General features: G+C 37.1%; 1 protein-coding gene across 3 annotated transcripts in view; it reads right to left on the reverse strand.

Moving 5' to 3' along the window:
- The window catches only part of kif2a (kinesin family member 2a), a 151,522-nt gene that overhangs the window by 63,578 nt on the left and 70,754 nt on the right, over positions 1-17,190 (reverse strand). For all 3 annotated transcript variants that reach the window (XM_028805458.2, XM_028805457.2, XM_028805459.2), the window contains exon 3: positions 11,045-11,167. In XM_028805458.2, the coding sequence (XP_028661291.1) occupies positions 11,045-11,167 (123 nt within the window). The remainder of the gene's footprint in view (positions 1-11,044; positions 11,168-17,190) is intronic.

Below are 17,190 nucleotides of genomic sequence, written 5' to 3' on the forward strand. Positions count from 1 at the left end.
GTGAGATATTTGTTCAAAATAAAGCCCACATAGGAATATCAAATTAAAAACCAAAAACATAACTGCTGCCTAATAAGTAGTGCTGTGCAGTATACCAGTACTGATAAAGTACAGAAAAACCAAATTTTTAAAACGCTATGGTACCAGCAGCAAGTTACTTTCAGTACTAGAAGAGTACTTTTGAAAGACCTTGTGTCCAGCCCTTCATTCTTCCACTCTCCAATGCGCTGTATTGGCACTGTAGACTAGAGGTCTGCATTCCCAAAGGGCCCAACTAATTCTTTTTGTGGCGCGGGGCTAAAATTTAACAGTAGTGAAAGGATGCGAGTGAGTTGACTTTATTCCTGTGGTGCTGAGTGGGCAGTCAGCGCTCGTTGATGAACATCTAAAAAAAAATACTGAAAAATAAATGATATAGAAATTTATTTTAATAATATAATTTATCATTGTTCTTATAATTAATATTGCTTCACTATAAAACCACAGACTATCTGAAAATAAGAAAAGAAACTGCGTGTCTGTTATGTTTTCAAAAGCAGCCAGAATATATTCAAAACTTGATATATACCTTTGTATACCATCAATCTTATTCATTTTTTCTAATCAAGCAATTAGATTATTTTAAATAGTTTACATTCAATTACTCTGTAAATCATTTAAGGACTTGCAGGGTCCTTAAAAGGATAAAAGTTTTTTTAGCATACTGACAAGCAGAAATGAAGACTGCTACATGCATTCTAACCTCACTGGTTTTAAAAATGATCCCTTTATTTGGAACTTTTAGAAATATAATGAAGCAAGTGTCACCAATTAGTCTGTCCCTTCTTTTGATGAACTCTCTTCTTTTAAAGAAGTTTTGTGGTCTTCACGGCAAACATGAAGTTTAATTCTCACAGCCTACTCTCCTGATCGCAAATTCGGCTTCCCACTATTTGCATCCTATCGAAAACATGGACATCATTATTATTATTATTTTGCTTGTTTGCAAATTTGTACCTTTGTTTTTTGGGGACCTTTTGTTCTTTTATGCTGGTGTTGAATAGGAACTCTGTCCTTTGAGTCAAACTGCCATGTATGTTTTTTTTTTTCCCCCCAAACAAACCTTGAGCTGCCCATGAGTAACACTAACCACAACACATGTACTTGTTGCTCGGGGGTCAGTCAAAATCTGAAGGTCTGCTGTGTTTGTTTACACAGTTTAAGTAAGAATCAAGACAAAATCCCAGCCAGACTGCTGTTTCAAGTCTCAAAAAAGGACATTGTCAGGTTAAAAGAACTTCTGGTTACCCTTTATCCATTCATCTATTATTTTTTATAAACTCTATGAATAAGATCGACTCTGACTATACTGTGAAAAAGAAAGAAAAATTCACAAAGAGAATAACTCTCTTCTGTGTGACCCCCACCCCCCTTTAATCCATCTATGATATGAGCCCAACAAGTGCCTTTTAAAAGGGAAGAACAGGAATGCAGTTGGAAGCAGAATGGAACTTGACGTGGGCACAAGAAAAAGTAAGTAGGAACAGACAGACACAGGATGGAATTTTGTCAAGACCAGCCAAGGAGAAAGGCAGGAAGGTGTGCTGTAGATTCAAACATTAGCTTGTAGCAAGGCAGTGATTATGTGGCGCAACAGTTGAAATATGTGTTTGTGTGGTGCATAGGGTAGGCATTTGTGTTGGGGAGGGGGATCTGGAGGGTTATCTATTATTTGCTTCAGTACTGTTTCAGTACTCAAACTGCAGCCTGAAAAGCTTGTATCGACACCAAAGGCAAAATATTAGTACCGGCCTTTCATAAATTAACAAAGGTGCACCAGCAGTGTTTTTTTAATTTCGTACTGTATTTCAATCATTGTATTAGTTATTTGAATTTTTTTTTACATTTTTTTGGTAAAACTATTAAGAGTCTTGACAAAACATGGAGTAGCGGTCAAGCAAAGAGCACATTTAAAATTTAAAGAAAAATGTAACACTGACAGGTGACTAGTGCTAGTTGATAACTATACATGTACATCTGAAGTTAAAAATTGCTCACCTTAAATTGTTACTACTGGGCATTTCAGAGTTCAAGTCACCACTTTCATACCACATTACATTCAGGATATTTTATTTACATGCAAGGCAAATAATTAGTTCAGTTCCTAAAGGAAACAATACTGTAAACATGTTACAAATATGTTTAAAACCCCATTTTAAACTGCAAAATCAGACAGTACTTTACAAAGTTTACAAAAAATGCTTCACTTAAAAACACCATTTCCCGTGGCAAATGAATATATAAAATGACTATAAAAAAACAACATTGAAAAATACTGAATAGACAATGGGCTTCAGTTATAGTGCCACTGGTTAATCGGATGTATGAGAACTACTACGTAACTACCGTAGATACTCGCGTATTAGTCGATCTCGCAGATAAGTCGAGTGTATTTTTAAGCCGAAAATTACAAAATTTGTTATGACCCGCGTATAAGTCGAGGGTAAAACTTGACAGCTTGCGACCTTTAACACTATGTACCAGCCAACAGGCACGCGCGATCGTATCCGCTATATGCCGGCTTGCTCCGGCGACCTTTAACACTACGTACCAGCCGACAGGCACGTGCGATTGCAGCCGCTAGATACCAGCTTGCTCCGGCGACCTTTAACACTATGTACCAGCCGACAGGCACGCGCGATCGTATCCGCTATATGCCGGCTTGCTCCGGCAACCTTTAACACTATGTACTGGCCGACAGGAACGTGCAATTGCAGCCGCTAGATGCCGGCTTACCCCGGCGACCTTTAACACTATGTACCGGCAGTCCAGCCAGCGCGATTGCAGCCGCTATATGCTGGCTTGCTCCCGCGACCTTTAACACTATGTACTGGCCGACAGGCACGCGCGATGGCAGCCGCTAGATGGCACATGGCAGCTAATGGTATGTTTGTTATCCAAAACCTGCAAAAGCTAATGCTCAAATTCAAGTATTTCACAATTTAAAGAATTATTTAATGAAATTAGAAAAAAACTAGCTAATTAGCATTAGTATTACTGGCTTATAATTATTTCAAAGACCATGGGAAACGGCAGATGACCGGTGACTTAACACCGTGAAGCGTTGAGTGTACAATGTCATTACCCAAATTCTATGGACCAGTGGTTCCCAAAGTTGACTGGGCTCCGACCCACCTAACAAAAACTGCCAAATTCGGGACCCACCTCTTAGCCGTCTTAAAAAGGGGGCATAAAATATTGGTAACGCTCAGATTCCCTAGTAGCGAGTCGCGGAACTACTTAATGGTGTCTTATTTGTTCGGGCTGTTTATTTTGTTTAAAGTATTTTTTTCATTTGACATTAATTTGTTATCATCACAGACAACATATATTGTACTTTAGCTCACAAACAGTCACTATGGAAATTTAAGCGTCACCAATATGAATGAAGGACTTTTCAAATAAGAAAAAAAAACAACTTTAAGTTACAATTTTTTATTACTTAAATACCTACAAGGACTGTTATTTCAATGAGAAGGGTGTATTTGTTTCCTATTTTTTGTCATTACAGCTTTAGCATCAACTTCAATTTTAGTTACTTTTAATCGCAGTGAGTTTGATACGTCCAATTTATTTCGGTATTTAGTTTTAATGCTGATCATAGCCGAAAATCCGGCCTCACATAGATATGAGGTACTGAAGGGGAGGAGGACTTTTATAGCTTCATCAAACAGGCAAGGATAGTTCCCAGCAACTGAGAGCCAGAATTTCGTTAACTGCTTGCGATTGAAACTATTTTTCAGTGACGTATCTTCTGATAAATCAGAGTTCTTCACTTGCTTTTGTTGACATACTACTTGGTAGGCGGTCTTGAAATGGGTTACAAATCCAATTCAACGAGTCGAGCTTTTTCATCTCTTCCCCGAAATAGGCATCAAAGTTATTTTTTAACAATGATAAATGAGTGGAAATTGCAGACAGTACGTTCGTCTTTGGCTGCACTTGGTTTTCTATAATAAAAGTTTCAAGAGTTTCAAAACAATCATACTTGCCATCCTCAATACAACTTCTCCACAACATAAGCTTTTTCATAAACGCCCGAATTCTATCGTGGACTGCAAAAATGTGTGATTCGTTTGAACCTTGCAAATACAAATTGAGTTCGTTTAATTTCGAAAAAATATCCGCCAAGTATGTGAGCTTGAGAATGAATTCTTTGTCCAGTGGAGATTCAATATATTCAGTTTTTCCTTCCAAGTAAATTGTAACTTCATTGCGTAAATCCACTAATCGTGTCAGTACTTTCCCCCTGGATAACCAACGTACCTCCGTATGCAGAAGAAGAGATGTATGAAGACTACCCATTTCTTCACACAGCTTTTGAAATAAACGTGCTTGTAAGGGTTTTGTTTTAATATAATTTACAATTTTCACAGCTGTATTTAGTACTGTTTTGAAATCATTAGGTAATGCTTTTGAAACCAGTACTTCTCTGTGAAGGCTACAGTGTGTCCACAAAGCACAGGGGCTTTGTTTAAGAACTCTTGTAACGACACTGCTATTTTTCCCGCACATAGCCCGCGCACCGTCAGTGCATATACCGAAACAGTTCTTCCACTGTAAACCTCTCTCTTTTATATAGGAATCAATTACATTGAAAATTTCCTCGGCCGTTCCACGACTAATTGGCTTGCAGAACAAGATATCTTCATGCGCGTCGTTTTGCCATATATAACGCACAAAAACAAGTAGTTGAGATAGACCTTGCACGTCAGTAGACTCATCTAGTTGTAGCGTATAATATTTACTACAAACTACCCTCCGGATTAATTTGTCCTCTGCCCATTCAGCCATTTCGTCGATTCGTCGTGCAACAGTATTATTGGACAGTGGTATGCGCTCGATTTCCTTTACTTCTTTTTCTCCAAACATCGCTCCAACAGCATCTTTAATCGATGGTAACACTAAATCTTCGCCAATGGTATGAGGCTTTCCTGCTCTGGCGATCCTTAAGCTAATGAGGTACGAGGCATATACAGCATTTTCATTAATATTAATGAAATGTGAAACAATATTTTTTGAAGATTTCATATCCAACAATTTTCTTTGAAAAAAATCTACTGGCTTATTCGTAAAATGGGAATGCTTCGTTTCTATATGACGCGTCAACTTACTTGGGCGCATACTTTCGTTCGCTAATATTTCGTAGCAAATCACGCATTGAGGACGCGGATCTATCGTATCATGATTCCAAGTGAATCCTAGTTTTAGATATTCAGGGTCATATTTTCTTACAACTTTCCGTCGTTTCGATTCATGCGAACTCGTTGAGGGAGCTTGGAAGTCAGCCTCAGTGCCACTTTTGTCATTTATAAGAACATCTTCTGTCTTTTCATCACAATCAACCGGCAGCGGCGATGTAGTTTTTGCTATCCGTTTCAACCACTTTTCCATTATTATATTCAAACGTTGATAATTGTTTTTAAAAAGATTATAAGGGCGTACGCTAACGAACACAACACAAGGCGATAAAGAATGTCACAAAAACAAAAGACGTCCGGCTGTTAGCCCGATCGGTCGGAATATCGTCTTATGTTTCAGGGCCCACTCAGTGGGTCGCGACCCATAGTATACACGAGTATCCACGGTATGTACTTTTTTGTACACAATATTTGCAGGGTTTTTAATTTTTTTATTCAGGTGCTAATATTAATTTCCAGGAGCTTCTTACTCTTGAATATGTCACATATGATTGCACATCACTAAAGCATTCCTGTCGTTGGTCAAATGTTGCTTTTCATAGTGGCTGGCCCTGGCTTTTGTTCACGGTCACTGCAAAATACAATTTTAGAGGAAACTGTATTCTTATGAATTGAAACGGGTAATTAGTAAGAATAATGGAAATTTTGGGAGCCTTTGCTACTGTATTTACTATGTTTATGATTTTCATTTGTTTACTTCATTCCGTAAAACGTTACTTTCAAATTTTTTGTCAGATGTATGTTCTATTTATTTTTCCGTAAAACATTACTTTCATATTTTTTGTCAGATGTATGTTCTATTTATTTATTTTTTTTTGCCCTAGTCATGCAGTAAACTTGTTAACACTGAATCATGTTGTACTTTCACTTATTGCAATGTAAGAAACTGAACATCTTAATTTTGGGGTTGTTTTCAGTAATCTATAATAATAAAAGGCAAAGCCCTCACTGACTGACTGACTGACTGACTGACTCACTCATCACTAATTCTCCAACTTCCCGTGTAGGTGGAAGGCTGAAATTTGGCAGGCTCATTCCTTACAGCTTACTTACAAAAGTTAGGCAGGTTTCATTTCGAAATTCAAAGCGTAATGGTCATAACTGGAACATATTTTTTGTCCATACACTGTAATGGAGGAGGCGGAGTCAGGTATCGCGTCATCACGCCTCCTACGTAATCACGTGAACTACAAACAAGGAAGACATTTACAGCACGAGTCACACGCGGGAAAAATGTTCATTACACAATTGACAAGGCAGCGAAACAATAAGAAGCAAGTGAGTGACGCATACAAGCATCTTCATAAGACACGAGGTATAAAAAAGCACGGTGTAAACCGTAAGTCTAAATTAACTTTATAGAAACGCTCCCGCTGCCGTTTGCAATACCATATTCGCGAGATACAAGTTTAATGAGAAGACACGAGGTATAAAAAAGCACGGTGTAAAGCGTAACCTTAAATTAACTTTATACAAACGCTTCCGCTGCCGTTTGCAATGCCATATTCGCGAGATACAAGTTTAATGAGAAGACACGAGGTATAAACGAGAGTTTGCATCACTTTGTAACAGAGTTAAAATTGCTGTAGCGAGAAACTTTTAACTGCCGGGTCTTAGCTAACATTAAATAAACCCGTGGACATCGCAACATCACACAAGAGAGCGGCTCACGTGAAGTGACTGAACGCAGCAGGAGTGATCACTTCCATAAATCAAACCTGTTCAAAAAACACATTACACAATTGATAAGGTAGGAAAAGAATATGAAACAAAGCACGGTATAAACCGTAACTTTAAATTAAGTTTATAGAAACGCTGCCGTTTGCAATACCATATTCGCCCCTGCGAAGCGCGGTGATTTTGCTATATATATTAAACTATTTCAACCATTGTATGATCTGCTTCTCGCAACTGAAAGAGGGCACCGCGGCAGAAGTTAGCCGACTTGCTCACCAACCACAAGCGTTACCTGGTAGGTAACCACTCATACAATCAGATTGTGAATCAGACTACGAATGCCTGCAATGTAATTTCCCCGATCTACATGCTGTCAAATGAACGAACCACACGCCGTGGCACAACGTTAGGGGCTTCGCCTCTACGTCCGAGGATCGATTCCTGTAAGGGAGTGCAGTGACTGTGTACTCCTGATGAGCCCACAATTACGGCGAAACACGTGTCGCATACTATGCATCTTCAAAGCACGGTGTAAACAGTAAGTTTAAATTGAGTTTATAGAAACGCTGCCGTTTGCAATACCATATTAGATGACTTTGTAACGGAGTTAAAATTGCTGGAGCGGTAAATTTTTAACTGCCGGGTCATGTCGCGTGTTCTTGGGTAGGTACACCAAAAAATGTATACATTTATGCATGTAATGGGCAAACAAAAAATGTACTATACCCGAAAGCACTACAGTAGTACTCAATGTATCTTTACTTCTTAAATGTTAATGTTTTACTGTTTAATAATTTATACGCTTCTTATATGTTATTCAGATTCTTTTATCAAAATACCAGTAACAGCGCACTGCACGATAACGTGGAGTGAATACACTTGACATGACCATTCATAGTATTTATCCCCTTTCACTGTACGTTTACCATTCGTTTGCTCAGAGGTTGATGCGCTTGCTCTTCACCCTAGCGTCCCGCTGCTTTCTTCTTTCGTCGGCATCTTTTCCCGTTAAAACTGATTTTTTTTAAAACTTTGTATGTTTTCTTTAATTTTTCAGTTAAGCTGGCACTTAAGTCTTCAATCTGCCGCAAGAATAATTAGCGAAGGTGGTAGACAATGAAAACGTCAGCCGTACGCATCCGCCACGCACGCACTGGTGCGCGCAGCTGTGAGTTGATTCTACAATAAAATAAAATAAACATAAAAAGAGTAATAACTTGCAGCACCGCTATTCAATTACACTTGCCTAACGCCTCTCCTAAGGGGAAATACTGTGGGATCTGGGCATCCGTCAAAGCAGCAATCACAAGCCCGATTAGAAAGCAGGAACCTGTGATTTGTCCTCTCCCTCCCATGTAACAATCACAGCCCGTGTTGCAACGCACTATGTATGTATGTATGTATATATGTGTATGTGTGTATATATATATATATATATATATATATATATATATATATATATATATATGTATGTATGTTCATATGTGTGGGAAAGCGAATAGTAGACTTGACGTAGTATATGTGTACCAAATTTCAAGTCAATAGGTGAAACGGTTTGCGAGCTACAGCTGATTTAAAATCCTGGACAGACAAACGAATAGCCACGGTAGCGTATTATAGAAGAACATTTTACTGTTTAATAATTTATATTTATATGCAATGTGCTTCTTTTATATTACTTCATATTCTCATATGATAATGATGTTAATGTTGTTTATATTGATTTCTATGTTATTGTAAGTGCTCTTTATTTGTGGAAAAATAAATTTGGCAATTAAACTTATTTTATACATACATTTTATGTTTTTCTCTTGCACTCAGTGAGCGAATCCACTGGGTAATCAGCTATATATATAATATATATATATATATATATATATATATATATAATATACATAGATAGATATATGTGTATGTATGTAGATATACAAATATGTATATATATGTATATATGTGTATATATATATGTAGATATACAAATATGTATATATATGTAGATATACAAATATGTCTATATATGTGTCTGTATGTGTCTATATATATGTATATATATATATATATATATATATATATATATATATATATATATATATATATATATGTATATATATATATATATATATATATATATATATATATGTATATATATATATATATGTATATATATGTATATATATATATATATATGTATATATATATATATATATATATGTATATATATGTATATATATATATATATATATATATATATATATGTGTGTGTGTGTGTATGTATGTATGTGTGTATATGTATGTGTATATATATATGTTGATATATGTTTATATATGTGGATGTGTATATGTATATATAAATGTATATATGTATATATGTTTATGTATATATATATATGTTTACATAACCTCTTTAAACACACTTCTTCTCCGCTGCGAAGCGCGGGTATTTTGCTAGTAACAAAATAAAAGCCGATACTATTGATTGGAGACTTATTAAATGATTGGTTGGGGGTTGGTGTGACATACTTCAGGGACTGGCTCTCTCTGTCTAATAAATGTACTGGAGTAACGTCTTTGTTGGTAGAGAAAAGAAGATAGGTGAGTCTGAAGGAGCTAGGTTCAATACAGGAGAGAAGTAAGGGCTGTACAGAATGATAACAGGTAAAAAGAAATAATCTTGTGAACTACATGATATGTACACTTGTCCATCCCCCCTCCCCCTTTTAGGTCATGTGGGTCCCATTTACTGAATAGCTTTATACTAATGCAGTTGGTACACTTGTGTTGGATGCAAGAAAGCCACTTCTCCTGTATTTCTCTCTCCCTCCACGCCAACCTAACTCGAGCCTTATTGCTAAACATGGCTTACCTGAACTTTGCTGAAACTTCCTTCTTTTGCTTTACAGCTCACGCCACATATCATCCCATCCAGTGGTTACAGTGAAACCATACAGGATACTCTGTATTGTCAACGTCTTGCTCTCTTAAGTAATGTGTCAGTGTTCCAAGGTCAGTGGTTTTCTCACCCAACTGGGCTATTTTTGATCATCAACCACCAGGAAAAAAAGGACTTTCGCAGGTTGAAGTTTTTTGGGCTACTTTTTTTAAAAACAAAGCAGTATTTTGGACTATTTTTAACATCTCCAACAAATTCTTGCCAGGTTTCCCCTCCTTTCCCCTCCTATTTGCACTTTTATTATGGTCTTTACCATTCTTACCAATTCTTACACATTATATCCCTCTGAAATATCTCAACAGGGAACTCAGGGTTTGGTATGTACCTAACCCTCTTACTCTAACACCACCCCCTGATTTCTGGTGTGTCATTTTGTCTACCTCAGACACTGGGCTATTTCTGTGGACAAATTTGCTATTTTTTTTAGGAACCTGGCAATCCTGTGATGTGTTACAAATGTTACATGACATTTTAGACTAGCAATACCCTTAGAGGTGCTCACATAAAAAGAGTGAGAGGAGTTGAATTAATGCATTCTGAGATATTTAGCTATAAATTTATTCTTCCAGTCCATAAAGGGTTAAGTTTAATTTGGCATAGTATATACAATTTCAAAATGATCAGCAATGTATAGTCTATCCTGTGACTTAAGGGCCATTTCAACCTTAGATAATTTCTGTAGTTTTTCTAAGTGACAGAAGCTTTTTTAAATGATGTAACCTATTTACTAATTTGTTGGTATACTGGCCGAAAGGAAATGAATTTCATGTGTGTACTGAATATATGCTAATGCCACAATTCTCATAACCTCAGAGTTCGTAATGTAATGTGGTTTAATCTTCGTTTGATGGCATTAAATAAAACACTGTTTTTCACTGCTAGGATGTCCAGTTTTAGTTTTTCTTTAACTCTCGGAGTGCACGCTTATAACAAAGGTTTGGTCTGTAATGCTTTCTTCCCCAAATGAAGCTGAACAATGCCTTTCAAAAATGACAAAACCTAGAGTATAATAGTTATGAGCACCACTAACAATTTCTTTCTAACACAATGTTAAATGATAAAATAAATTATTATTGGACATTTGCTAACAAATTGTAAATAGAAAATTTGGAATTAGACAACTTATGCATACAGCCGTGTATGTAAGCAAACTTTCAAGCATGCAATACATTCTAACCTTTGAAAACTTGTTAACTTTGGCAGAACTTGGAGTAGGCGGAGGTGGAGTTTCGGGACTTGGTGCAATCTCCTCATCTGGTGCTATGTCAGGATTTAGTGCAAATATACTTTCAAGGTCAATCTGAAGGGAAACAAAAAATACGTTTTGCAGTTATTGTTAGAAATGACAATGCAAAAAACACACAAAACAAGTACACGTCTAAATGACTGAAACCTGACAAATACAATGATCTGAATTACCATAGTCAAAGTCCCAACCTATTCTCAAACACCCACAAATGTTGCAGAAGTCAAGTAGTTTCTCAAGAGTTCTGCCTGGTTGTAGCTACTGCTTCTAAGAATGTCATTACCAGTCCAAATCACTCTTGGGTCATGACAATAGTATGTTGATGACAGCTTGCAAGAACTGATAAAACTTAAAGCTGTATTGATTAGAGCTTTGTAAAAGTGGCAGGGAAAACACGTTTAGGAAAAAGGCCCAAGTCAAAGAGCAATCCAACACCCAAGTCCTTAACAGAAAATGAGGTACAAGAAGACATATCACAATGGCTGTGATATTGGAATAAGGCTACAGTGGAGCAGTGATCATGGCTTCTAGTCGCTCATCTTTCTAGCAGATCAAGGTTACTAAACTATCTACATCATGTGGATGACATTTGCTACCCAGCTTTCCCACTGAACAGACTCCAGTCAAGCCCATCACCATCCATTCTTTTAAGTCCTAAAGAATCAGCTAATGGTGAAAAGAACAAGATTATGAATCCAAAGGTGGCTAGTCAGAATTCCAGCTACAGTGACTGGATACTTAAAGGTCATCATAAACAGAAAAGTGTAGTTCAGTAGCTTACCCTGCATGGAGAAAGATTTTCAAAGGTATGTTAAGAATTCCCACCCCCACTCCCCAGGTGAGATCATCTCTATGAATTAAAAACGTAAATAAACAAGCTGGTTAAATTTACTAGTTAGAACAATTGTAGGATTATGAACAAAACAAACTAAGACATTTCCTAATGAAAAAACTGCCATAATTTCCAAGAACTTGTAGAAACAACGCAAATAAAGCCTAGAAAAACAGTCTCGCTATCTCTCTCAGAGTAGGTGGAAATGGCTGCACCATTTGATTGATTTAAGAGATTAAATGTAATTATTAAATAATAAACTGAAATGTTTGTTGGGAAAACAGAATTGTCATGCTGCACAATACCTGAAAGACTTAAGTTTGAGATGTGCTGTTTACTTAAAAAGACAAAAAAAGCAGTACAGTAGACCCCCGCGAAGTTGTAGTTCAGAGTTCGTGGCCTCAGTCGTTTGCGGATTTTTCCTTAGAACCTAATTAATAATTGCTAGCGGAAACCGCAAATATCCTCCGCAACTTTTTAAGGCTTTTTTGTGGCAAAACTGTACTGTAGAGAGAACACAAATTAACCGTAGAGGAAAATGTGGCTGGGGATGGTGAAAGTCGCCAATCCTAGAGCTTCATTTATTTCTTCTTGCTGCTGATTGGCTGCTGCCCTGTGACGCATCCCTGGCAGATGCAGCCCCGCATTATAACAGTTTACCACTTGTAGCTATTGAGTGTTTCGCTGAGTGTTCTCGTGTTTTTCGTTTTGTTCTCCTTAAAGCCCTAAGATGCCGCCCAAATGCCCTGCACCTTCTAAGGCTTCTGGCAAATGAACCTAATCGCCAGAAGAAGTTTAAGACACTCCAGGAGAAGGTTGAATTACTGGATTTGCTCCGGGAACTAAAAAGTTATGCTGCAATAGCCACCCGAGGAGCTATAGATCCTCTGCTTTGCTGTGCAGTCATTATCTTCATTACATACCTTCATCATATTGCACAGCTAATTCATCATCATCTTCAATCAATATCATTCATTATTGGCGAGTACCCATACGTTTTACTTTATTTTTATTAAATTATTACGTATTTATCCTACTTATACCAAAGAAAATGACAGCGCACACCAAAGAAAATGCGCTTACATGAATTACAGTACATATAGGGGTAACATCGGTATTTTATATTCTAGCACTGCGAGAGACATAGCAATACAGTACTGTACAGTATACGGGTTTACCTTTACATTCTTGTTTTTTTTTTTAAGAGTAATGTATTAAGCTGAGTTAGAAATGAAATTAAAGTGTTCTGGGGGCATATTTAGGGTTTAAAACTATAAAAATAGGCATTTTTTTGACCACATCCAAAATTTGCGGTTTTTCACAAGTTATCTGTATTTAAGATACACATTAGACTGTTTTACACTTGGAAGCAAAATAGACACCTTCAGTCAAGGTGCTAAACAGTACAGCTTGGGACCATTTTGAGCAAAGGGTCAAAAAAGTTCACTAAACACTGTATAAAGCTATACTGAAACACAAAAGCAGCAAAAACACAATGGTCAGAGAAATTCACACAGAGGATGTGTACAATAACTTAAAGACAATTAAAAATCATTTTGGTTGATGTTAAGGATTTTCACAAGATAATTATCTTGTGCCAGGGTTCCAAATTAAGACTTTAGTTATAGAATATCCTCATTGCATCACAGAGTTAATCAAATGGAGGTTCACTTTGAGACTAACCACCTCTTAGACGAGAGCCCAGATTACCATTCACAAAAGGAAACCACAGTTCTCCAAGGTCTCTAAAACCGTGGGTTAAATATTACCACTAAATTCCACCAAAAAACCTTGACAACCATAATACTCATTTTCTGCAAAATCAATAATGATAAACTAGTCCAAAAGAGCAATTTGTTCAAATCAGTACTGGTTTTCACATTACTTTAATGCAGTAAATTAAAAGAGCATCAAGATTTTGTAATATTAGTTCATCATTTTTGGATGTTGGATGACCTTCATGACCACAGTAGTGGTTTTCACCAGAAGCCTTTTGAACCCAACACTGTCAATAGACATGACCAGGATGACCATGGCAGATAGTGCTTTCATTAAAATAAGTCCAAAACCAAAACAGTGATCAAAAGTGCAGTGCTTTCAAATGTCAATAAACAAATAATCAAATAAAAGAGTGGAAATCCGGAACATTAAAAACAAGACTTAACACAAGAATAAAAAAACCATTACAATCAATATTGCTTCCACTCCTGGGACGAGCCCAGCACAATTCCCGCTTTGTCTCCACCCAGCTCACCCATTTCTCGCTCAGCTGGCGGAAACAGCCGTGGTCCTCTCCAAACCAACCTCCATCTTGACAGCCTCGAGCAGTGTCAGCCAGACCACTCAGAGTCGGTTATCCTCTCATCTTCCTTGTTGCTCACACCGGCGTACCACGGATCCCTGAAAAGGATGCTACCTCGATCACACCCACTCCTCTGAACAATCAGTGGGAACGATCCATCCCTAGAGTGCCAATCCTTCTCTCTGTTGATGGACCAACAACAATGCTGCATTTCCTCATACTAGCTGGCTGGCTCCTTCTCTCTCTCTCCACCCCAATGCTGCTCTCTCGGTTCAGTTTGCTTTCTCTTTTTTCCTTTCTCCTTGTTTTTTCTCCCTCCTTCAATTCTGTGCTCCCCCTTTTATATGCTGAGGAGCAGTTGCAGGTGTGATTGCCTGACTGCCGCCCTGAGCCAATAATGAGACAATCAGGCAGTCCGCACGTGACGGCAAGGCAGTGCACAGACGGTTGTCCACCAAGCACCAACCTGGAGGTGAGCCGCCTTATCAGACAATCGCTTGCACCTGCTCCACTCCCCCAGCGTGAGAGCGTCCATTATTTATTTATTCAAAAAGCCACCCAGCACCATGGACAGCTCTTCACAAGCTCTATTAACATTAACCAACAAAAATACTAAGCAATTTCAAATAATTCTAGAGCTGCATATACATTTTCATGGTACTGTAAATACTTTTTCAGACCACTATTAACATTTTAAATTGCTGGAAACACACAAGACCATGCCCTGTAAATGCTTCACTTTATTTTATCAAAATAAATAAATGAAAACTATGTATGTATTTAGAATAAAAGATAATAGCACATCTTGAAACATAAGTTACCTTATTTTTAGAACAGATAATTGCCTAAATGTTCTCTTACAGTGTAGTACTAGGGTGTTGTACCATGTTAGCCATTATGAATGTAGTGAAAAGTCAAGCAAAATGACACCTTTTATTGGCAAATTAAAAAGATTACAATATGCAAGCATTTGAGGCAACTTTGGCCCCTTCTTCAGGCAAGATGTAATAAACGGAACATGTTAAATTTATATTTGTCGTGTTCTCATTTAACTGTATGCTGTATCTTTAAGGAATTCATGTTCAAAGACTTAAGATTAATACACCAAAATTCATCCATCCATCCATCCATTATCCAAACACCAAAGCTTATGAATGAGGTAGTATCATTTTGGTTTACATTTGAAATTAAAACTGTGAGAATCTGAACTGTTTAATGGTACTATAAAGGTGTCATTCACTTCAGCCATGTAATAAGCCAAGTAATTTCTCACTTTAAAAACGTATGTCATCAGCCAAACTCATTGCTTTTTGTGTTTCCCAAAACAGAACATCTGTCTCCAAACCAGACAATTCCCATTGTTTACCCAAGAATAAAATGTGGCTAATGAGATGAACTTAAAATGTTTGCCATTTTTGGGGATTAAGTTGCAGTCCCTTCTTTAAATGCAGCAGGCCTGAGCTAAGTAAAAAGTAAAATTAAACAATGAAAACTTCTCTGCACACATTCATAGTAAAATGATGAAAGCTAGACATAGTTTCTGACTACACCTTCTCTAAGAAGTAACAGCTCTCAAAGCATTACTGTTGAAACAAAATGTCTGATAACTTAAGTGCAAAATTTTAACAGTGAGGCAAGGCTCATTTTTCACTAATTTACTCATGTCTAGAACAAACAGGCCTTGGTAAAAAAAAAAAAAAAATACTGATTTTCTGATTAATTGTTATTTTTCATTTAAACTATACAATATCGATTCTTAAAGTGCCAAGATCTATCTTGTGAATTTCTATCCTGCTCAATTACTATAAGTAGATTTTGGTTATCTTCATTTTTTGCCTCCAATCCAGAATATGTTATGAATGCATCTGTTAAGGCTTTCTGTGGAAAAAGTACTTTAATACAAGTAGCCCTTGCTGCAGGAAGGGGTGGAGAGAGCTCTAGGGGGCATGGTGTAGACATTTAACTATGAAATCAGAGATAAATTACATGGGTTCTGAAATTCGCACCTTAACCCCCTGAGCTCCAGCAGCCATCTCACTATATTAAAAACAACTGGGCACCTGCGGGGGATGTGTTGCTGAGAAGTGCGCTGCGTGCCAGACACACCGGGAGCAACCTTGCTGCATATACAGTACGCAGAGGTGCTGAGATGACTATCTGTTGTTCCAAAAACCATTCTAGCATTTCCAATCCTCTGTTTCATCGCATGACCACATATATCACAAGTCTGTGTTCTGGCAAGTCCAATAAACGTAGCTTCTCTTAAGGCTGCTAAGGTGAAAAAAGTTTCCAATGTGCCACACCCGAGCAGCCTGCTATACCAAAGTGAGCATGTGCGGAAAGCAGCCGACATGAAGTAACTGCATAAGCTGTACCGTAGGATTAGCGGCACTACCAGTCACGATTATTGGTTCTTTGTCTTTTATATTAAATTCAGCCAATGCTGCGGTCAACAAGCATCACCTCCAGATCATCATTTTAAAACACTTTCTTTTAGTCTGAGGAGGAACTGTGAGGACACATTTTCGAGAATGATTATCGTGACTACTACACATGAGCAGCTGAAGATATGTAATTTGCAGTATTACAAGATTAAATTAAATGTCCAATAGGGAAATAAATTTAGCTAACAGTTTAGTTGAAGGGTGTCTACAAGGAGATTCATAACACATGAAAAGTTTATTGAATAACATTTATTATTTAAGAAACAATATTTGATTATTTTATAATATTATTATTCGCAAGATGATGTAGTTGTTTTATGTGGATGCCATTGCATTGTATTAAGGAGATCCCCATAATATTTGTGGACTCTGATGTGACAATACATCTTTTAGTTAAATTATGATGAATTTTGAATGATACAGTGTTATGAAAAACTTTTTATGATATTAACTATTTTTTTTTTATAATATTAACTATTCATTACTAATCGAGTATTTC

This window comes from Erpetoichthys calabaricus, chromosome 7 (assembly GCF_900747795.2).
Source record: "Erpetoichthys calabaricus chromosome 7, fErpCal1.3, whole genome shotgun sequence".
NCBI classification, from domain to species: Eukaryota; Metazoa; Chordata; class Cladistia; order Polypteriformes; family Polypteridae; genus Erpetoichthys; species Erpetoichthys calabaricus.